Here is a 22,109-nt window from a genome sequence, read left to right as displayed (position 1 = left end):
AATGTCTCTGCGGAAAGAGAAAATTTTTTACTATCAATCAGTTCCAGACTTTTACAATGTGTTTTGATCATTGGCCTAAAGTTGACCTGTTCTCAAACTTTTGGAAGTACATGATTGCAAGTTTATTATCCTTTTGGATTTCGTTTTACATGAAAATAATTCAGTATAATAGAATTGGAAACATATATGTTATATGTATTAGGAAGGATTGGTAAATTTCTTTGATAGCCAGGTGGAAGGATAAAGAATTAGACAAGCAGCCAAAGAAGTTCAGCGGATGGTTTGGTAGGCAGTATTGATGCAATCAGTGTTCTGTTGGCAAGTCAGGGGGCTTCTTCCGAATTTACAATAATATCCTTTCAGTATATTCCCCAGCTAATGCGCATTTTCAAAAGTCTCTTTATCCTCAACCTCTATGTGTCTTATTTTCCTTCAAATCTCGGAATACTGCATCGGCAAAAAAATTTCTTGTCTAATCAAACTCAATCATGTAAGAGAAGCTTCACTTCTTTTGAGAAAATAAAGCGAAAGCCAGGGGTAATTTAGTAAAATTAGGAGGCAGTGGGTGGCTGCATCGTAATAATTTGGAAGGTGAATTATGAAAGGGATCACAAAGCCAGACCAAACTCAATGGGCTTGGCAGGTTGGTTGTATCGCCCATTGTCCCGCTCCCCACTATAAAAACGGTCTTTTGAAGCCGAAAGCCGAAAATCCCTACGGTACACTGAACCATTACTACACACCTAACGCAACACACCAAAGCCATGGATTCGGATTTCGGCATTCCCAGAGAACTCTCTGATCTTCAGAAACTCCGATCTCTCTACCTGCCTGAGCTTCCTCCCTGTCTCCAGGTTTTTTTTTTCTCTTCATTCTCCTCTTTTTCCCAATTTTCTTCCAATTTCCCCTCATCTTTATGCTGTTGTAATTGAGGTTTTGATTCATTTTCTCCTAGATCTGCTGACATGCAGACTCTTAATTTGATTTCTGTTGATCAGATCTCGTCTTCGGTAATACACGGTTCTGGTTAAGTGTCTGTTATTTGCACTTATTTTTTCATCTCATTTTCCAAGTCTTCTAATCCATGGAGGGGAATATTAAGTAACTCAATGTTTGATATTTATTCAATTCTAGGATTTACTCGCGTACTTAGTTACTGGAAAAATTCTGTCCAACTGATTCCCTTGCGTGCATTTCATCTTTTCAAATGCGACAGAGTTGGGCAGCTTAATGGCGGGGAAACCGACGGAAGAATTTTGAGATTCTATAGGCTGCTAGTATGCTATGCTGGTTTTTCTTCTTGATGTTTTGTGGAGACTGAAGAATTTGCTTTTTATGGTTTCACTGATTTCCTACTTGTATGTATGTACAAGCTTTATAGGAGTACTCAGAATGCAACTTGGAAAAGTAACTCGATTATGTCTTTTGACTTTTGTCAGTTCCACAATTTATTCATGCTGTGTAAAGTTTTATCTCTTGTTTGGGTTCTATATTACTTATTAGTCCTCATTGATTTACTTAAATGTTTATTGGTGAATGTAAATTTCCCTTTTCAACATTGGTCTTCTGCATGGGAATACGTGGTAAGCTTTTTTTCTTCGTCATTTCATGTGGGGCTTCTTCTCAGGGAACTACAGTTAGAGTGGAATTTGGTGATGCAACAACAGTTGCAGATCCTGCAGATGCCCACATCATTGCTCGAGCCTTTCCACACAACTACGCTCAGCCGTTGGCTCACTTTTTAAGGGCAACTGCTAAAGTTCCTGATGCTCAGATTATCACCGAGCATCCAGCAATAAGGTGTGCCTTCCATTCTCTCTCTCATTCTCTCTGTGTTTATGCTGGCACCCACAAAATTATCCATATTGATTCATGCCCGGAAGAATATGAATTTTATTCACATGAAATTTAATTCTGATTTCTGTTGCAGGGTTGGAATTGTCTTTTGTGGTAGACAATCTCCTGGTGGGCATAATGTCGTTTGGGGTCTTCACAATGCTCTGAAAATCCACAACCCTAAGAGTACTTTACTTGGATTTTTGGGTAAGCCGCATCTGCAAGTTTCTTAATCTGCTTTTTTTGGTTATTTATTGCCACACAGATATAATTCTCTTTACCAAGAATACTCTGCATTACAGATTTTTAGACCAATTTCCTTTTTTTGGTCTACGGCCTTTATGTTCTTTAAACGATTTACTTTATATGTAAGTTGACATTTGATATATCTGGAAAGACATTTAAGATATGTGTCATGGAAACGTTTTTTAACATCTCGAAACAACTAATTCTGTTATCCTTACCTTTTGTTTCCGTTATAAATGAAAAGATTGAGTGTTAGGATATGTATTTTTTTTTTGTTTTAGAAAAATAACAAATATACTGAAACTAATGGATAAATGACGTTCTCTAGACAATTGATGTGTGTGCACAGGTGGCTCTGAAGGTTTATTTGCACAAAAGACTCTTGAGATAACAGATGACATCCTTTCAACCTACAAAAATCAAGGTTGGTAATGTGTCTATTATGGAAATATAATTACATGATTATGTGATTTGTACCTAACAAGCCTTGTAATATAATTTTTTGATTGCCAAGGTGGTTATGATTTGCTTGGAAGGACCAAAGATCAGATTAGGACAACTGAGCAAGTTAATGCTGCGTTAACTGCGTGCAAAGATTTGAAATTAGATGGCCTTGTCATTGTTGGAGGTGAAATTTGCTTTACTATTTTAAAATTATAAGTAGGAAATGTTTTTTTTTTTTTTTTTGAGTTACTGAATCTTAGACTATTTTGTGTTTTCTTAAAGGGGTAACATCAAACACTGATGCTGCTCAACTTGCTGAAACATTTGCTGAAGCAAAATGCCCAACAAAGGTAACCTTTCTGATTTTTCCCCTTTCATTCTCTTAGCTGAGTACGCTTGCTGAAATTGAATTATAACAAGTTACATACAATTTTTGTTTAGTAATCTTTGACATGTGTGCCTTAATATATCAATTATCTTTTTCCAGGTGATTGGTGTTCCTGTTACATTGAATGGAGACCTCAAGAATCAATTTGTAGAAACAAACATTGGTTTTGATACAATATGCAAGGTAAATATTCGGAGCGTTGCACTGGATTCTGAAAATACTTGTAATTTTAACTTTTTCTGCATCGGAGTTGAGGGGTGGGAGGAGGGGGTGGGTGGGTTGTACAACTGAAAGCTGAGGGACCTGCACTGTTTGATGTTAACGATGGTGTCAGTTTGGGTTAACTGCTTATGTTTTTTTCCTGATGTGCAGGTCAATTCGCAGCTCATCAGCAATGTATGCACTGATGCTCTCTCTGCTGAGAAGGTAACCTATTAGTTTACTTGCTACTAAGCCTGAATTTCTTTTTGCAAAATAATTCTTGTCTTGTTGGGCTTTTCTCCTTTAAGCCTCTAACAAATATTCTTCTATAGTATTATTACTTTATTCGTCTGATGGGTCGGAAGGCATCACATGTTGCTCTTGAATGCACTCTTCAATCTCATCCAAATATGGTTAGTATTCTGTGCTGTACGAAAGCCATGTCAATTTGAGTATTTCAACTTGCATTGTCCTAGGTTTTGGACGTGTTTATATGTGTTTTTCTTGTTAACTTCATATTCTTTTCACAGGTAATTCTTGGTGAGGAAGTTGCTGCCTCAAAGCTTACCCTTTTTGACTTGACAACACAGATTTGTGATGCAGTTCAAGCAAGAGCACAACAAGGTTTCAGATGTTTGAACTTTTTTTCATCTCAGTAGTAATGTTGTGTTTTTATCTGACTTTTTAAATGTGTTTGGTTAGACAAGAACCATGGAGTCATCCTACTGCCAGAAGGACTTATAGAAAGCATCCCTGAAGTGTATGCTTTATTAAAGGTAATATTCAACGCATTGCTTTTGTTCTCTTCCATCTCTAGTCCCCTTTTCTCTTTCTTTGGAAGGGAGACTGTTCTTATCTTTTTAAAGTTGGATGTTGTGATTCAATTTGTAACTCTGTGTTTGGTTTTGAGGCGGAAGTACTCTTGGTTGCTATATTGACATTCTGTAATCCAGGAAATTCATGGGCTGCTCAAGCAAGGTGTCTCTGTCGATAACATTTCATCTCAGCTTTCACCTTGGGCATTTGCTTTGTTTGAATTTCTGCCCCCTTTCATTAAGAGACAGGTTCACATTCCTGGAAAATTTTCAGTTTGATTTCCCTTTCAATTCATTAAGTAATATACCCTTTTAAGATTGTCTTATTTAATTCTACAGCTGCTCCTACAACCAGAATCAGATGATTCTGCACAGTTATCGCAGGTACCCAACTTTATATGCTTAGGGCTAATTTCGCAAGAGTTTATTTTGCTCTCGGGATTCTTCATGTCCGCTTTGCTTTCTTTTTCTAGATTGAGACAGAGAAACTCCTAGCACATCTTGTGGAGGTTGAAATGAACAAGCGCCTGGTATGTGGTATTTCTGCTTTCTTTTATTTATTCCGTTTCCCTATTAATAATTCTGACCTTTGTTTCAGTGCTCTGTGATTGTGCTGTCAAATTTAATTGCTTCCATGTTTAGGCAACTCTACAGGTTGCCATGGCACAGAGCTTTCATGGTTATTATCAAGGAAAATTGTTCATCAATCACCACTCAGAAATTTACTGAACCAGAAAACTTTTCCCAAAAATACAAAAACAGTTAATTCAATTTTTATAATCCATGGTATATAGCCTGCCATTTATGCATCTGGTCCTAACAGTCTTGCTCCTTACCCACCAGCATGTTAACTTTTTGCTGTTATTTATGCTCCTTTGGCTGACTTGATAATTTAACCTTTTGCAGAAATCTAGTTCCAGTTTCCTTCACAATTTTGTCTTGCTATAATGTTCAGATTTGGATGTTGTAGATACATCTTGATTGCCTGATAATTGAATGCCACTGTTTTGAGATGCAGTTACTGCTAGCTCTTCTTGCTCTAGTTCTAGTCCTTTCTACATACGTATATAGATAGGCATGTATGAATAAATGCATAAGTATATAAAAATCTTCTTCATGACTGGTGTGCTGACAATCTGGAGTACTTTGATTGTTTTTACGTTTAAAGAAAGTCAAATATGAAAATTAGAACTGGTGAGGCTTATAATGATTTACGTTAACCATCAATCTAACCTTATGAAGTTTTTATCTTGATTCTTCTTTTGAACAGAAAGAAGGCACGTACAAGGGGAAAAAATTCAATGCTATTTGCCACTTCTTTGGTTATCAAGCTCGTGGATCTTTACCATCAAAATTCGATTGTGACTATGCTTACGTATGTTATTATCAATGGACCATTTCATTTCAAATGTTTAACCTAGTGAATCTTCACTAATAATGATAAATGTTTGCACAGGTTCTTGGGCACATCTGCTATCACATTCTCGCAGCCGGTTTGAATGGTTACATGGCAACTGTTACTAACTTGAAGAATCCTGTGAACAAGTGGAAATGCGGTGCTGCACCGTTTACGGTTGGGCTCCCATCTAGTCTTTTTATAACCCATCTTGAACTGTCAGTATAGGGCACTGGTTTTGTCCTGCCTTATGAGTCAATCCATTTAATTTATTCCTCAGCACCGAAAGACCATTTGTTTAATAAACTGTAGGCTATGATGACTGTCAAGCGTTGGTCTCAAAATCCAGGTGCAAGTGCAACTTCAATTGGGAAACCTGCTATTCATCCAGCTACTGTGGATTTGAAGGGCAGAGCATATGAGTAAGTGTTCTTGTGATGACTAGTTGGATATTTGATAAGCAATGCTTCAAATGTATTTGTATGTTGATATTTTGCTGGTAGCAATTGAGTTGGTTGAATCTCTCTGTTTAAGTTTTATCTCTATTTGTTAATTCCCCTCATCCACTCCTCTGGTGCATGTGAATGGAATGCCTGCTCTCTCTCTCTCTCTCTCTCTATTTATCTCTTGCGCGCGCAACTCCTTGTGCTATATACTCAAGTAATTGGGTTATAATATACCGAATTATCTTTGCTGCAGCCTATTGAGACAGAATGCACAAAGATTTTTACTGGATGATCTGTACAGAAATCCAGGACCTCTTCAATTTGATGGTCCTGGTGCTGATGCTAAGGCTGTCACTCTTTGTGTTGAAGACCAAGATTACATGGGTCGAATCAAGAAATTGCAGGAATATCTTGACAAGGTGCTTTCATTTATATTTTCTTCCATTTTGTTTTGACCGCATCAGCACTAAGTACATATGAAAAGAAAAGTACACAAGTTTTATAGGGTAAATTATACAGAAGTCCTTAAGGTTTAGATGGTACTTACAACTGGGCATATAATTTTGTAAAAATTAACAAGGTAGTGTCTTCGTTTTTTTTTTTTTCATATATTAGCCAAAACCAACATTCATTTTGCCCCTTTTCTTGGTGAATCAACTTGTTATTTTTTCTTTTTTATTATTTGACAATCACATGACTGTCACATGATATACATGACAGGGTAGGTTTTTTCACACTATTACTAAATCATTATTTTGCTAGAAACAGCAGAACTAGTTGAAATTATGTTCCGACCTATGTTTTACCCATTTTTATATGCATACCTGTGCATGTCACTCAGGATGAAATGGGAATTCTTTACATTTACCATATATTTCTTGACATGCATGGCTTGAACAATCTTCATATTCTTTTCTTCCATTTTGCTCTCATTGCACCAACTATTAGCACGCTTGGGAAAAAGAGCACCTTTTGTACACATGGCCTACTTCTGAGAATCCTAAATAACGAGAAGAAAATTCTTCTCATATGTCATAGTTCTGTTGACATGCATAGGTTGAATAATCTTGATTGGGCTTCACACACTGAGTTTTATTGGGTTAGACAAACCTGTTCTCTGCCCACTTCTAAGTATTAGAAGAGTCTGTCAGTGAACATGCCAATTGCACCTTTCTCACAAAATAGCTCATAATTCTTGAGAACTGATACAAATGAGAGTTTTAGACAACCAATTTATTCCAATTGGGCTGGGTTATACGGAGTATTCAGACTGAATTTGTTATGATTTTTTCCATTCCTTCTCTAGTCCTAATTGGATACCTGTAATCCAAGTAAATGTTTTGATTGCTTGTGTGGGTTACTTATGGTGGATTTATTTTTTCCTTGATTCTTCCAGGTCCGGACCATTGTGAAACCAGGGTGTTCTCAGGAGGTCTTGAAAGCAGCTTTAAGTGTAATGGCTTCTGTGACGGATGTTTTATCTGTTATGTCCTCATCTTCGTCAAGTACCCAGACATCCATCTATGAGTGAATGACGTATTTTCTCGGCCATTTTGGTGCTGCTGGTTTGCGTAATTTTCTTTTCACTTACTCCCTGTCTTGAACTGTAACTGCCGAGAGTGTTTGTAATAAACTCAGTTTTGTTGAAAGAGAGAATTTTCCTCCTTAGTTCTCTATTCTGTCATCTTTTCTAATTGACCTTTAATATTCAAGATTTTTCTCAACTTCTGGGTGGAAAAAATTTTGTTAGTGTTGTACTAAGTATGATAGAGAGACTTGAATTTGAATTCCCCATGTACATTACTAAAACTTGAACAAAACAATGACCCAGAACCTTTGAGATAGGAATTTTAGCTTCCAAAGATGTCTCGCATTTGAACTGCAAAAGGAATTGTTTATTACCCATCAGTTTCAATTTATTATCCATTTGTTTCACTCTTGGGCATGTCTTTTGACAGACTCATCTTAGGTTCCCAATCTCTAATATGGCTTTTCTTTTTCGCCAATATCAGCCATGGTATTTGATTTTATCGGCTTAATTACATGGCTTAGGCATGATTTTGCCCTTCTCATCTTTTACACAGTTTTAAGCATGCCTCGACTGGACATGGCATTAAGCATGGTTCCACTTGACGTGGCTTGACCAGTTTTTAGTCTTCAACACAACCTTAACTCGTCCTAGAATATGAGGAGCTTGGGAATGACTCGATGTTGACATAATTGGTAAATAGTACTACATAAAATATTTAGATCATTGTCCATCTACTTTCTTGGATGCCGTAGGTAGACTGAACGCTGATGTATTGTTTATGGTATCCCGGTGTCTCATTCACTCCCAATAACTCGTCAACTAATGGGCGACTGGCACTTGGAGTTTTTTTAGTTATTAGCGTATTCCGCTTGTAGCGGTTGCGTACATGTTATTCTCTAAGACGAAAGAATAATTTTATTTGCACTCAGGCTTGGATCTAATAAAGATCTATGGTATTTGCCTCTGAGGAAAATTTCAAAATTCAGTATTCTTTGAGATTGCATAAGCCGAATCACTATCCGGGGAAATGAAGATGACTGGAAGCTTATCTAATTTTCTTTAATGACACTGTAGGGAGTTGGGTTTGTTAGTTTTTTTAATGTGAATGTAGGGAGTTGAATTTGTGAGTTGAGAATATTTAATCTTTACTGAAAAGAATCTTTTGAGTTTTTGAGCAGTGTAATTAGGGGACTCAATTTCTTAACTAGAAATTCTCCATGTGCTCTTAATATGATGATGTTTTTTTTATGTAATCTCTATTTTCGATTGAATTCTCTTCAAAAAAAAAAAAAAAGGGAATAACAACAAATACTTATTTGGCTTGACCTTATTTGAGCTTCCGCTTCTCCTGTTAAAAAATAAAAATCTGGCAAAATATGAAAGACAGAATGTTCAAGTAAAAATATAATTTTTTTTTTTTACTTCCGGTAATGAATTTTTTTTTTTTGAAAAATTAAGATAGATACTAATTTCTGCGAATAATAACTTTATGTTTTAATAAATTGATAAACTTAATTTTAAAAATAAAAATATAATATTAGTTTATGATTAGTAATTTAATGTTCACTATAATTATTTAATTTAGAATGAAATAATAATTTATTAAATAAAATAAGTTCAAATATTTTAAGATAAGTTAAGTTATTAAAATAATTTTTTATTATTCAACATTTATTATTAATTTTATAATATACTTAACTAAATAAATATCATGATTTTATATTAAAATATTTTTCAAAAAGATTTTATCAACAATTGTACTGTTTTTCCTTTTAAAATTGTTTTTACTAAAAATATATTTTTTAAAACAATTTTACATTACATGCACTAATCATGAAACTAGAGATGACAACATTCACCCAGATTTTGATTCGAAAATAAGTACGGCAAAGCGGGTTAAGGATTTGGCGTTTTAAATCCTGTTCGAATCTGTACCTACATTATATATATATATATATAATTCTTCCACTTCACCTGCTCACATTTTCTTTATTCTTTTTGCAAAGCCATTGTCATTCACTGCTTTGTTTCCTCGGCTAATCTCATGATGAACAAGCGAGCAACGGTGAACAAGAAGGAGTAACTGCGAGCGAAGAGTGACGACGTGGAAAGATTGACGGTGAGAGAAGATGGAAGATGGGCGAAAAGGCGGCGAAGAAGAAGAGCAATGGAAAAAGAAAAGAAAAAGAAAAAAGAAATGACTGAGTCAAGAGAGAAAAGTTTTGGATTTTGGAAAGTTAAATTTTTTTGGGGACATATGTATATTTTAATTTGATAAGAAAGAAAATATATATTTATAAGATATACAAAGTCAGATTAATATCATAATAATATTATTATTTTTTTATAGTTTTAATTATTTTAAAATTCAAATTAAATCAGGACTTACGTTGAACTGTTTCTTAAATTATTTAAATATATTATTGCATTTTCAGATTCTTTTATAAACATAAAAAAATATATTAATAACTACACCGTAAAAAATTAACTTAGTGATTTGCCAACTTGCTCTATATACATGCATTAGGAGGGGATAGATCTGATTTCCTCATATCCCTCCTTGAAGCTTGCTCTATTGCCATTGATGGTGAAAATAACATATTCTACAAGGGAGAGCAAGTCCTGATGGATCAAGTCAACACTAGTGATCTGCGTAACAGATCGATAATATGTTCCGCGTGGCAACAAATCATTGCTTCATATAAAATGCCAAACCAGTTCCATCTTCCTGCCAAACACCCAAATTTTTTCCCAAACGAAAACTGAAAAAACCCTCAATCAACCCCTCCCCAAAACCATTCCCGCTCACTCTCACTCTCATTTCAACTCTCTAATTTCTGCTTAAAGCAACTCTGTAAATCCTCGTTAGTCCATTACTCTGGAGCGCGGCTCACTTCTCTTTGGTCCTTGCTTTGCTATCTCTACACTCCCGATATCCGGTCAGTTTCTCTCCTCCCCCTCACCCTCTCTCCCATCGCTTTTAACTTTTCAGTCCGCTAGAACTCTACACCTCTTACTTTATTCTATAGATACACAAGTAAATTTTAATGTAAAGACAAAGTTTGATGCTGTGTGGTTATCCTCATTATCATCCCAATATAATAATTAATTATAAATGGATTTTGAGCCTCTAAGTATCGGAAATGAAGTGGATTTTGATAGCATGGCCGAAGATGATGCAACCACTCGAGACTTAGAAAACGCCGATGACTCTGACGATGATTTCAATCGGGAGTTTGTGGAAGAAGCTCCTTTCACAGCTTCCCATTTCTCGCCTTCAAACGGGGGTATGAACCTTGAACCTTATGAAGGTATGGAATTTGATTCAGAGCAAGCCGCGCGCATTTTCTACAACTCCTATGCTCGCCGAACCGGTTTTAGTACTCGGGTAAGTGTCTACCAGCGATCCCGCCGGGATGGCTCCATCATATGCCGCCAAATTGTGTGTTCCCGCGAGGGGTTTCGCCGTGAAGGGGGTGAAAACAGGTCCAAACGGCAGCGTACTATCACTAGAGTCGGGTGCAAGGCACAGATGACAGTCAAGAAGCAGAGTTCTGGGAAATGGGCAGTGTCTAAATTTGTAAAGGAGCACAATCATGAGCTTGTTCCCCCTGATAAGGTCCATTGCCTGAGATCTCATAGACACGTTTCAGGCCCTGCACGAAGCCTCATTGACACACTTCAGGCAGCAGGGATGGGACCTAGCGGGGTTATGTCTGTATTGATCAAAGAATCGGGTGGAATTAACAATGTTGGCTTTACCAAAGTTGATTGCCAGAATTACATGAGTAGTAGCAGGCAGAGGACACTTGGAAGTGGGGGTCAGGTTCTCTTTGACTATTTAAATAGAATGCAGGCTGAAGATCCTGATTTTTTCTTCTCTGTCCAGGGTGATTCTGAGAACTCATTAGGAAATATCTTTTGGGCTGATTCGACTTCACGGCTGAATTATAGTTACTTTGGGGACAGTGTTACATTTGATACTACATATAGAACAAATCGTTACCGGGTCCCCTTCGCCCCTTTTTCTGGATGGAACCATCATGGACAGCCTGTATTATTTGGATGTGCTTTGCTTCTAAATGAATCAGAATCCTCATTTGTTTGGGTATTTCAGACCTGGCTTGCAGCAATCTCTGGTCATCATCCCATTTCAATCACAACAGACCAGGATAGGATCATTAGGGCAGCTGTTGCACAAGTTTTCCCAGGGACCCGTCACAGATTTTGTAAATGGAATGTATTCAAAGAGGCTCAAGAGAAACTGTCTGATATATATCGCTTGTGCCCTGCTTTTGAATTAGAGTTCCAGAGGTGCATTAATCTGACGGAGACAGTTGAGGAGTTTGAATCATGTTGGGAGTCTCTTCATCAAAGGTATAGTCTTTCAGATAATGAATGGCTTCAGTCAATGTACAATGCTCGCCAGCAATGGGTACCAGTTTATCTTCGTGATACTTTCTTCGGGGAGATGTCTGTAAACCAATCTAGTGATAATATCAATTCCTACTTTGACGGATATATAAATGCATCCACTAGTATTCAGGTACTAATCAAGCAATATGAGAAAGCAATTGCTGTTAGGTATGAGAAGGAAGTAAGAGCAGATTATGATTCAGTGAATACTGTACCAATTTTAAAAACTCCATCTCCCATGGAAAAGCAAGCAGCAAATATTTATACGAGGAAAGTATTTATGAAATTCCAAGAGGAATTAGTTGAGACTCTTGCATATCTTGCTACCATAATTGATGATACGGGATTAGAAGTTATTTACAGAGTTGCAAAATTTGGGCAAGAGCATAAATCGCATTTTGTGAGGTTCAGCATGTTGGAAAAGAAAGCTTGTTGTAGCTGCCAAATGTTTGAGTTTTCAGGCATCCTTTGCAGGCATATCTTGGCAGTTTTTAGAGTTACAAATGTTCTCACACTTCCATCTCATTATATCTTGAAACGATGGACAAGAAATGCAAAGAGTGGAGTTGCATTGGATCATCAAACTCTAGGATTGGCAAATAATTCTCTAGAGTCTTATGCTGCTCGTTATGACAATCTAGGACGGGAAGCTATCAAATATATAGAAGAGGGGACAGAGTCGATTCATGTTTTCCAAGTGGCAATTGATGCACTCCGTGTGGCTGCTAAAAAAGTTGCTGCTGCTAAAAGGACTGATACTGGAATAAGACAAAATACTCTGCTTGATGACAACCTACAACTTCAGACATGCTCTACGGTCAGTGCCTTACTCATAAAAGATGCAATAGTGTTGTTCAGTATTTCCCTTAAAAATGTTTTGGCATGTAGAAGTCCGTCTCCTAAGTCTTCTATTGTTTTTCCTTCCATTTTTCTTTGAGGGTTAATGGGAATTGTTACTCCATTAATTTCTGCTTACAAGTCTCATTTTTAGTCTCAATTTAAAGCTATGGTTACGCAGTTCTTTTATGGCTATTAGCAAACAGTTTGGGTTTGAATTATGAATTAAAATCTTAATTCTTTGAATTGAGAGATCAGTCACGTACTTCTTGATATAATACTTAACTGAAATTTAGATGAAACTTTAGATGTAGTATTGGTATTATAACTAAATCAAATTATATATTACTTTCAAGCAAACAATGCATGTGAAAATTCTTTAAAGCAAAAGTATGTATATATTTTTGTTTTAAAGGTTTTATAGCCTATATCATCCTAAAAAAATAAGTGAAAATCAAACTCAATTATCTTTCTGTTGAGCTACACTAATGTGTTATTTAGTTATCATATCATGATCATGTTCAACATCATTGTCATTTTTTGCTCATCTTTCCTTGCTCTTGTTCTCCTTATTCTCCTTTGTAAGTACTGATTACTTCGAACTGTTTCTCTTTAAATAGTTTTCCCTTTTGTGCTTTATTAAAATTCAAGTTCCTTGGTCCAATATACAAATACACAATTATTTCAAAAAGTCGGCGTGGAAGCTAATTAACTTAAAAGTTGAGACAAAAGCTAGACAACTCTATTGTACAATCTCTGGTTGTTAAAGTGTACTGAATGAACGTTTAACTAATCTGGTAGCAGATCTTCTGAAAGGTTTTGGATGTTAATAAATTAGTTTCAAGTTTGCTACCATGTGATGGGGCATGCATGTCCTGAGAAAGACATGGATTTGACATATGCTGCTGTTTCAGATGTTCATTTAACAGATTTAGAATCCAAGAAGAAATGCTGTCATATGTGCTGTAAGGCATTTTCTTTTGGTGCGGTGTTGAGTTGCTTTTTGATTAGCATATATGAAATTAGCCAGGCATATCATCAGTAAGTTTATCCCATAGAAGTTTAGATTTTCATTCTGGTTGATATTTCATCAACAGTATTTTTATGAAAGAACTCTTTGTAGTGATTGTAGCAGTCTCTCCTTTGCAAATGACATTTAGCTATCAGCAGAAATTAGTCTATGTTTTCAAAATTCCTTCAACATGAAGCACCTTCCTGGATGGTTTAGTTTAAATTAGCTGCAAATTTAGTTTTCTGAGTTAGGGCCCTACACCATTCAATAAAATTCATCATTTTTATCTCTTGGTTTGGTTCTCTGGCATTTGTTTCTAGAACTGTCATTTCTTACTAGTTCTGCCGCATCTTTGTTTGGAATGATCTTTTGTAGGATCAAGACAAAGAGATTCAGGAATTGACGGCTGAACTGGAAAATGCTAGTCAACAATGTGAAGCATATCGAGCAAAACTGTTCTATGTTCTGAAGGACTTGGAAGAACAGAAATTAAAGATATCAGTGAAAGTTCAGAGTGTGAGGCTGAACGTTAAAGATTGATGCAGAGGGAATGTGGCAGTATACCTCCACTGAGTTTATGTAGATATCTTGTGTAGCATAGAGAAAGGGCGGATTATGCCCAAGTGTGATTGGCTTTTACCTGTAAAATCTAAGATAATACATGATCTTAACAGCTCAATAGTCTAGGATCAGTTGTGTAAAAAGATACATGAGTTCTGGGCGGACGTAAGTAGGAAAAATGTCTTGAAGTGGATTGAGGGAGGCAGCAGCAGAGGTTAAAACAGGCTTGTTGGATGCTTCAGTAGATTGTTAACAGGATTTTATTTGAAATTGCTCAACATTAATTTGAACTTTGAGGGACTTCTGGCAGTTTAAAGAAGTCCTTAACTTTTGAAAATAATATGTGAAAGTTCCTTAACTTTTTGAACTTATATGATCATTATGGTAAATATAAATTCATATAAGTTCAAAAAGTTAATTAACACCTCCTTTAAAAATAGATAAATTAACACATACCTAAAAGTATTTTAATTCCAACATTACAGAAAATGATAATAAAATTGAAAAAGTACAATTTAATACAAACTATAAAAATACAGAAAAAATTTTATATTATCCCTCAACTCATTAGCTAACTCCAAATTATTTAATAAGATTATAAGACCGCAATATATTATGTCCCATAAAATAATTTCTTCTAAAAAGAATATATTGTAATTTTCATGTGGATCAATAAAATTGCATGTTAATTACAAATTCAACTCTCAACCTACATAATTTTTTTCTGAAAAAAAAAAAATTAAAACTACATACAAACACAAATTAATTTGGTTACTTTTTTTAATTTTAAAAATAAATTCAACTATATATGATTAAAATTTATTGTTCACAATAACCGTAGGCTTATTGATTTTTGCGGGTGCGGGAGCCGTTGGATATTGGGCCCTAATTGGAAGAGCCTTTTTTTTTAACCTTAAACCGATTGAAGGCCCAAGAGCGTAATAGAAATAGGGGTATTTCTGGAAATAAAAGTTCGACCCATGTTTTTTGAAATTCAAAAAAATATATTCGTTGCGGATGAAAGACTCTCTCCTTGCCCTAACGGCTACATCCATCCCCCCACGCGCCCCCCTTCTATAAGCGACACCCCTGCGACTCTTTTTCTTTACCCACACCAAGGGAAAAACTCCGAGAGATACATAGAGATAGAGAAAGAGAGAAACAGCTTTTTCTATAAAGATATAGAGAAAGAAAATTGAGAAGCCAACAGTGACATCGGCCATGGATGCTTTCAAAAAGCTTGAGAAAGTTGGTGAGGGTACATACGGGAAGGTTTACAGAGCGATCGAGAAGGCTACCGGCAAGACCGTCGCTCTTAAGAAGACCCGTCTCCATGAGGATGATGAAGGAGTGCCACCCACCACTCTCCGTGAGGTTTCTATCTTGCGTATGCTTTCTCGCGATCCACATGTCGTGAGGTAAACACCCTATTTTCTCTCTCTCTCTCTCCTTCATTTCCTTTTCTCTTTTCGTCTTTCTTGCCACATCTGCACTGATTTGCTTTTTCCGGAGGTACTGGGTTTCTTTGATTTTGAGGAACTTCTTCTGTCTTGGGTCTTCTTGGTAATGCTTCTTTAAGATCTTGGGCGATCGGTTCTGACAACCACTTTTTCCAGTGAAAATCTTGTTTGTGACCCTCACGATATAATCCTTAGAGTTCCTAATTTACGTTTTGCCTTGATATTTCTATTTTCTTACCATATAGCTTTTCGCTTTGTTTTGTTAATTGAAGGGTTTAAAGTCTTCTCATTTGGGATCTTGATGTGCCCCATTTTCTTATTGGATCTCTTACAATCGCAACCGCTAGAAAAGCTGTTTCTTTTGATTTATTATGATATGTATCTCTGGTGAAGTTACCGAACCTTTGAAGATATTATTTATCTGTTGATACCACGGGGGATTTTCTGCCTTAAATTGCCACCCCCTTGTGAATCTCATCTGTTGGGTTTTTCCTGCTTAAATTTGCGATTGGTTGTTGCCGTTTGCTTCAGCATCTAGATCTTATGTTAGTTTCTTCGGATGATCTGTACAGATTGCTTGATGTCAAACAAGCACAGAATAAAGAAGGGAAGACAGTTCTCTATCTGGTTTTTGAGTACATGGACACTGATCTCAAGAAATTCATTAAGAGCCACTGCCACACTGGAGAGAACATCCTTGCTAAGACGGTCAAGGCATGGACGATATCTGGTTTTATGATTATTTTTTCACAAATTTCAAATTTTTAAGTCAATAACACGATCTTTAACGAACCTGTTGTAGAGCCTGATGTACCAACTCTGTAAAGGTGTTGCCTTCTGCCACGCACATGGAGTGTTACACAGGTATTTTCTTCAATTTTCGCTTTAAATCAGATAAAACTTGTCCTTTATCTTGCACTCTTTCTTTGTCACAGGGATCTTAAGCCTCACAATCTCCTAATGGATCGACAGACAATGTCCCTTAAGATAGCAGATTTGGGTTTAGCTCGAGCATTTACTCTTCCAATTAAGAAATACACTCACGAGGTAAAAAAAATTTTCTTTGTTAACTGTTTTACTTCATGCAAAATATAGTATTTTCAAATGTTGGTGAACTTTGAGTGTTTGTATTTCTACAGATTTTAACTCTATGGTACAGAGCTCCCGAAGTCCTTTTGGGAGCTACCCATTACTCAACTGCAGTTGATGTCTGGTCTGTTGGTTGCATATTCGGTACAAATATTTGATATATTTGATATATTTACTATCTTTAAGTCTTGCTCACTTGGTATATTTGATTAATCATTCCCTTTATTCTGAATTCTAGCCGAGCTGGTCACAACCCACGCCCTCTTCCCTGGAGATTCTGAACTCCAACAGCTCCTACATATTTTCAGGTAAAATGACTATTTTCATAATGATATTCATCCATTTTCTTTCTAATGATTATTGTCCTTCTGAGTTCTTTTAAAATTGTGAGAAGGTTGCTTGGTACTCCAAATGAAAAAGTGTGGCCTGGGGTAAGCAGCCTGGTAAACTGGCATGAGTACCCACAGTGGAGCCCCTTAAGTTTGTCGTCGGCTGTTCCTAAGTTGGACAAGGATGGGGTTGATCTGCTTTCGGTAAGTTTCAACCATTCATTGTTTAGTTAGTTAATTTGTAGGTATTATACAATTTAAACGATTGAGATTGTTTCTTCTTGTTTGCAGCAAATGTTGCAGTACGATCCCTCAAAGCGTATTTCAGCAAAGAAAGCTATGGAACACCCTTACTTCGATGAACTGGACAAGTCCAATCTCTGAACCAGACAGATGTTGATCACAAATTCATCTTTTGATTGAGGATGCCATGTAGTATGAATGTATTTTGCTTCTCTCAAGCATAAACCAACTTTGAATTGCTTGTTTCTGACTATTGAAAGATTATTTCTTGTGTAAGTTTTGTTGAAGACATCATCCTGCTTATCGAGCTTCCATTTTAGTTAATGTGATTAAAGAAGAAAAAAAATACATGCATCAGAATACAGCCGCTTCAACCATTTTCATTCTTATCTTGAACTTTCTTGAGATTTTCGCAACTTAAAAAAGTAAAAGTTAAATTCAAATGAATACAGCTTTTACTTGATTTGTTTTCAGCAAAACAAGTTCTTGTAAACATGGGAAAGACTTTGCTGATATGTCTGTTCAGATCAAAATTTGCTTAAAGGATGACAACAATCCTCCAAGATATAGACATTTTGTACTGCAATTTGTTACAATTTTTCAACTACCTACCACCACTTAGTTGATGCTTTTCCTTGTCATAGATTAAGATTACAAACATCCTACAAGCTAGAGATGTTGATCATCATTGCTAGACTTTTTGATGACTTGTGGAGAAATCAAGCGACAAGCCACATGAAAAAAGTGGACCAAATAGTAAGTGCAATTGAGGCTAATGCATAGGTCCATAACATGATAACAGAGCATTCACTCTCCCCTGCGCCAAATAATTGAGTGATCACACCTGCCCAATTTTGCGCCAAAATTGTTTACTCAATTTCCACTTGAACAAAAAGTGTTAAGATGCATCAAAATTGTTTTGCAGCGTACCTATGTTCATAGCAGGTGGTACTGCATATTGAATCAGCAGAACAAATGTATAGAGAGGATCATTATCCAAAAACCCAACACGTTGTGCCCCCCAAATGACAAAAACACCAATGGTAGGCAGAGCAACATAGCGAGCAATCACAATGCCAACAACGATTGACATCCGAATTCCTGACCCTCGCAAACCTGAAGAACATAACCAACAATTTGATGGGGATTTCGAACAGACCAGAGAAAGAAAATCAACTTCCAAACGAAACCTTTTTTTCCTTCTTTCTACCTCTTACAAGGTTTCCTCCTACTATGAGGGTGAGAGCAGGGATGGCTCCATCTCTGCAAAGAGATACAAAAATAGAGAAACTCTAATGTTATAAAATTTCAAGAGAAAAATGAAAGAAGCCGGTAATGCTTGACACGTGATGCAGCTAGCTTCGAAGACCTTTTGATTGGGATTTAATCCATCTTCAAAGTTGAAATAACTGAGTTATTGGTTAGAATTTATACCCCACCAAGGAAATAGAGTCTTGGATTACACGCAAAGGAGCACTATCACCAATCATTGCTTTTCGAACTAGAGGAATCAGCCCAATTGCGAACCCGACAATCTGTATATAAATCAAGTGCAAAATTAACTGGATGTGTCAACAGGAAGCTTGCTTTCTTATGTACAAATTGTAGTGTTTATCTTTATCCTCTCTCAAAATTGAAAACATGCTCATGTTACGTTGGAGGAGGAACTAAGTTTAGTAAAGTCAAACTTTAGCTTCTTCTTCTCTCTTGATATAACTGGGGAAGTACTCAGTGCTGCTTAAAGGCTGTATAATGCAGAAAAATGGGAAGGCAAAAAAACTCGTACTGCGGCGGTGGTTGAAGGAGCAAATAACAATTTGAAATTAATGTTGTCCATGACTGACTTTAGTTTTTGCTTGATTTTACTTGAAGCTGTCACCTGTCACGGAAATTCAAGAATTACTATCAGTGGTCTACAGAGACAAACAAAAATCAGCAGAAAATTACAGAGCACTGTAAAAGAAGAAATGGATATGTGCCTTGTCAATAAAACCAAGATTCAACAAATAAAAGCAACTCAGTATAGAAAAGAATGTCATTTTGAAGGAATTGATATTAGTAAGTCAATAGTTTGATGAAAAATTTCAAGATCTAATGTTGAACTGAAATTAAAAATTAGCTATTTGTCTGATTCTTCTGCTGAATCCAGCATATATGGACGTAAGATAAAAGAAAAAGGACCAAAGGTGGTAGAGACCTCAGTTCTGCCATCATATCTGGTGCAGGGAAGTGTATACTGATCTTGATGGTCTCCAGAAGCTAAAAATTCCTTAGAAGAAAGTAGGGGCTCAGTGACTTGAGCCTTATCTGATGTGGAGGTTTCTCTTGGAGATTTTTGAACAGAGGAGTCGTTTATCTCTGTTTCTTTCACACTCGGAACCGATGATACACGAACAAGATTGTAGACATAAGACCACAGATAAATGGCTCCAACCTGAACCATCATAAGAAGAAATCAAATTCTTTTATTAATTTAATCTTTGCGTTTAGAATTCACAAGACAGCTCTGGATGAACAACTTACTGCCATTGAAAGTGAAACATAAGCCAAACCATATGTACGGCAAGCCTCAGGAGATCCAAATGGGCTTCCTTGTTCCTTACAGATAGCTGGGATTATGACTAGAGGCAGGTTCCCCAAATTCCCTGTTCAAATCAACCCAAATGAAGATATTACTCTCTTAGCCAATGTCCTGAACTGTCTTTTTCCTTTGGGACAGTCTTTATATCCAACATATATCGTACCGGATTAAGAATAAAATGGAAGAATTTGAGTACCGGCAGCACAGCAACCCAAAATAAGACCACGAAGATTGGGGGGAGGTCTTGTGATCTGAAGAACTATCCAGCCGAGTAAGGAACCAATGATGAAGGTGATGAGAATATTGAATGGCATGAACCACCTACACAAATATTCAATCAAGATACTTAAGATAATTAAAAGGCAAAAAAAAACAAAAAACAAAATGAGACTCACAATTTGACCATGCTTTCATATGTTATTGTTTGAGCAAGGTTGCTGGCTACCAAGGCTGGATTGAAGACAAAAAACACGACCTGCGGTTGAGCAAATAGTTAAAGAGTCGTATAATAAGAAGAAAGCAAAGAAAATAAAGAAGCTGACATTATTTAAATGTTTCCTGGCGTCTTCTCCCAAGACATCGACAGAGTCAAGAGCAAGATAGAAGCCAAGTCCAGTTATCAGCAAGACTTTCAAGACCGGAATTGAAGAGGCGATGAAGAGATCCAAAAGTGCCATCTTCTTATCAAATTTCAACTATTTTTGGGGAGATCTGCAAAAGATGAGCAGCCTTGAATGAGGTAGAAGCTGTCTCCATCTTCTTAAATTTTAATTAAATTTAAAATGTATAATCTATTTTATTTAATGCAACTCTTATTTACAATCCTACACATCTATATCTCTCTCTGCTTCGATTGACAGTATTTTTAGCACACCCATGACGGCAGTTGAGAAATCATTCAATGGACTTGCAAAAAAAATAAAAAGCTAATTAAACGAAGTTTAAAGCTGACTATTTGAAGACCCAAAAGGATGATATACCAATATGTGATAGAATTTATCAACAAAATAAAAGATTCTATAAAACAAGAAAAAAAAAAAAAGGAAACCACAGACGAACCAGCAAAGAAGTGATGGATATATGAATAAAGCAGACGTTTGAGAAGGTGTTTCTGTTCTCTTCTTCCTCTCCTCAATGGACTTTCTTCTTGGTCTCATGCAATGCCACGTGCAGACTCCCCAAGGAAATGTCTAGTTTGGTGACCAAAAGCCATATACAAGTATCAGAACAAAGTAAAAAGGAAATATTTTTCTCCATTTTAAATTAAAAAAAAAATGTTAATTACTTCAATGATTGAAGCAAGAAGCACGGTTGAACATATATGAAGGAGAGATTTACGAAGAGTCACGAAGTATGCAGTTCAGATTTTCAGGGGGATCAGTTGGCGAAGTCAGCGTAAGTTCAGGCCTCCCACGTAATCCTCCTGGTTGAAACGACACGGTTTTCGTGACCCTCTCCATCTTCCTCTCCAGCTCTATCCTCGTTACCGACAAGGTGTATTGTGTGAATTCATTGCACGCCCCAATTTCAACGGTTTTTGAAATGTTGGCAAATCCAACTTTGATTGATCCGTTGACGACTCCTTTGTCAGCACATGTATAAACTTTCGTTTTTGCCCCCGTTACATTTGGGAAGATAACAATAAAAACTATCACGTTTGAATTTAATAATTAAAACAACTACATGCAATAAATACTATAAGTTCAACTGGAATATAACTTCTCATTTACTTAATTACTAAACCAGTGGGGGTGATGTGCTAGGAAATATTTTTTTTAAAAAAAATCAGGAGATATATGCAAATAAATTTATGCGTCACAATTAGGATCAACCGAGACTACAGTGAGATAGAGGACAACGTGATTAGAGCTTTAACTTCAAATCGAAAACACCAATTAGACTACCCAACTACATGCATCTGATTCTGATTTTTGTGGTCGGTAAATAAGATGATGAACCTCTAGAGACAAAAATCTTTGCATGGAAAGCTGAGAACAACTATGTTGAGAAAAAAGAAACGTGTACTGGGCTGTATATATGATGATTTGTCCTAGGTATGGTGATTCCTGACCTGTTTGCTAACTGTTACTTTCTTTTTCTTTAATAATTTGCTTACTGTAGCATTTATTAAAACTCCTAAAGTGACCATGACATTAAAACTCTTTCCTGATTCCCTTCCCTTTCCCCAGCAATCAACCAAGCATAATAAGCTCGTATTACTCTACTAGAAAAAATCATAGATGAAAGGCACCTAAAATGATGAAGCTAAACAAGTTTC

General features: G+C 36.3%; 4 protein-coding genes across 8 annotated transcripts; 3 read left to right on the top strand and 1 right to left on the bottom strand.

Annotated features, from left to right (window-relative positions):
* The first annotated feature begins 605 nt into the window (after window positions 1–605).
* On the top strand, window positions 606–7,440 carry LOC110815939 (pyrophosphate--fructose 6-phosphate 1-phosphotransferase subunit alpha). Of its 2 annotated transcripts, XM_022045071.2 has the most exons (20): window positions 606–854; window positions 956–1,010; window positions 1,628–1,800; window positions 1,931–2,043; window positions 2,432–2,506; window positions 2,597–2,710; window positions 2,809–2,876; window positions 3,014–3,097; window positions 3,287–3,340; window positions 3,448–3,528; window positions 3,646–3,739; window positions 3,818–3,891; window positions 4,069–4,179; window positions 4,270–4,314; window positions 4,404–4,460; window positions 5,201–5,305; window positions 5,387–5,503; window positions 5,639–5,748; window positions 6,026–6,191; window positions 7,169–7,440. In XM_022045071.2, the coding sequence occupies exons 2-20, from the start codon at window positions 966–968 to the stop codon at window positions 7,301–7,303; spliced, it is 1,821 nt and encodes a 606-aa protein (XP_021900763.1). In that variant the 5' UTR covers window positions 606–854; window positions 956–965; the 3' UTR covers window positions 7,304–7,440. The 2 variants fall into 2 exon arrangements, with proteins under 2 accessions (XP_021900763.1, XP_021899992.1); XM_022044300.2 differs by lacking the exon at window positions 956–1,010 and having other exon boundaries at window positions 608–854.
* Window positions 7,441–9,882: 2,442 nt separating this feature from the next.
* On the top strand, window positions 9,883–14,425 carry LOC110822426 (protein FAR1-RELATED SEQUENCE 5-like). Of its 2 annotated transcripts, XM_088210542.1 has the most exons (3): window positions 9,883–10,242; window positions 10,466–12,536; window positions 13,944–14,425. In XM_088210542.1, exons 2-3 carry the CDS (start codon window positions 10,467–10,469, stop codon window positions 14,106–14,108), a joined length of 2,235 nt encoding a protein of 744 aa, XP_088066668.1. In that variant the 5' UTR covers window positions 9,883–10,242; window position 10,466; the 3' UTR covers window positions 14,109–14,425. The 2 variants fall into 2 exon arrangements, with proteins under 2 accessions (XP_088066668.1, XP_021908607.2); XM_022052915.2 differs by having other exon boundaries at window positions 9,883–12,536.
* Window positions 14,426–15,184: 759 nt separating this feature from the next.
* On the top strand, window positions 15,185–17,526 carry CDKB2;1 (cyclin-dependent kinase B2;1). The gene is made up of 8 exons (XM_022050666.2): window positions 15,185–15,547; window positions 16,162–16,303; window positions 16,392–16,453; window positions 16,525–16,636; window positions 16,729–16,822; window positions 16,917–16,986; window positions 17,073–17,211; window positions 17,299–17,526. Exons 1-8 carry the CDS (start codon window positions 15,351–15,353, stop codon window positions 17,389–17,391), a joined length of 909 nt encoding a protein of 302 aa, XP_021906358.1. The 5' UTR covers window positions 15,185–15,350; the 3' UTR covers window positions 17,392–17,526.
* Window positions 17,527–17,687: 161 nt separating this feature from the next.
* Window positions 17,688–22,080, bottom strand: LOC110819282 (protein PIN-LIKES 3-like). 3 transcript variants are annotated; one of them, XM_022048797.2, is made up of 12 exons: window positions 21,117–22,080; window positions 20,891–21,021; window positions 20,374–20,542; window positions 20,227–20,306; window positions 20,028–20,152; window positions 19,774–19,895; window positions 19,448–19,684; window positions 19,037–19,129; window positions 18,685–18,785; window positions 18,461–18,513; window positions 18,181–18,366; window positions 17,688–18,094 (listed from the first exon to the last, which is right to left on the bottom strand). In XM_022048797.2, the coding sequence occupies exons 3-12, from the start codon at window positions 20,506–20,508 to the stop codon at window positions 17,970–17,972; spliced, it is 1,257 nt and encodes a 418-aa protein (XP_021904489.1). In that variant the 5' UTR covers window positions 20,509–20,542; window positions 20,891–21,021; window positions 21,117–22,080; the 3' UTR covers window positions 17,688–17,969. The 3 variants fall into 3 exon arrangements, with proteins under 3 accessions (XP_021904489.1, XP_021905237.1, XP_088066667.1); XM_022049545.2 differs by having other exon boundaries at window positions 21,170–22,080; XM_088210541.1 differs by lacking the exons at window positions 20,891–21,021; window positions 21,117–22,080 and adding an exon at window positions 20,660–20,871.
* Window positions 22,081–22,109: the final 29 nt, after the last annotated feature.

The sequence above is a fragment of the Carica papaya genome, chromosome 1 (genome assembly GCF_054855325.1).
Source record: "Carica papaya isolate Zhongbai chromosome 1, ASM5485532v1, whole genome shotgun sequence".
In the NCBI taxonomy this organism is placed as follows: domain Eukaryota; kingdom Viridiplantae; phylum Streptophyta; class Magnoliopsida; order Brassicales; family Caricaceae; genus Carica; species Carica papaya.
The sequence above is the reverse complement of the archived record's forward strand: the minus strand, read 5'-3'. Positions and strand labels throughout refer to the sequence as shown.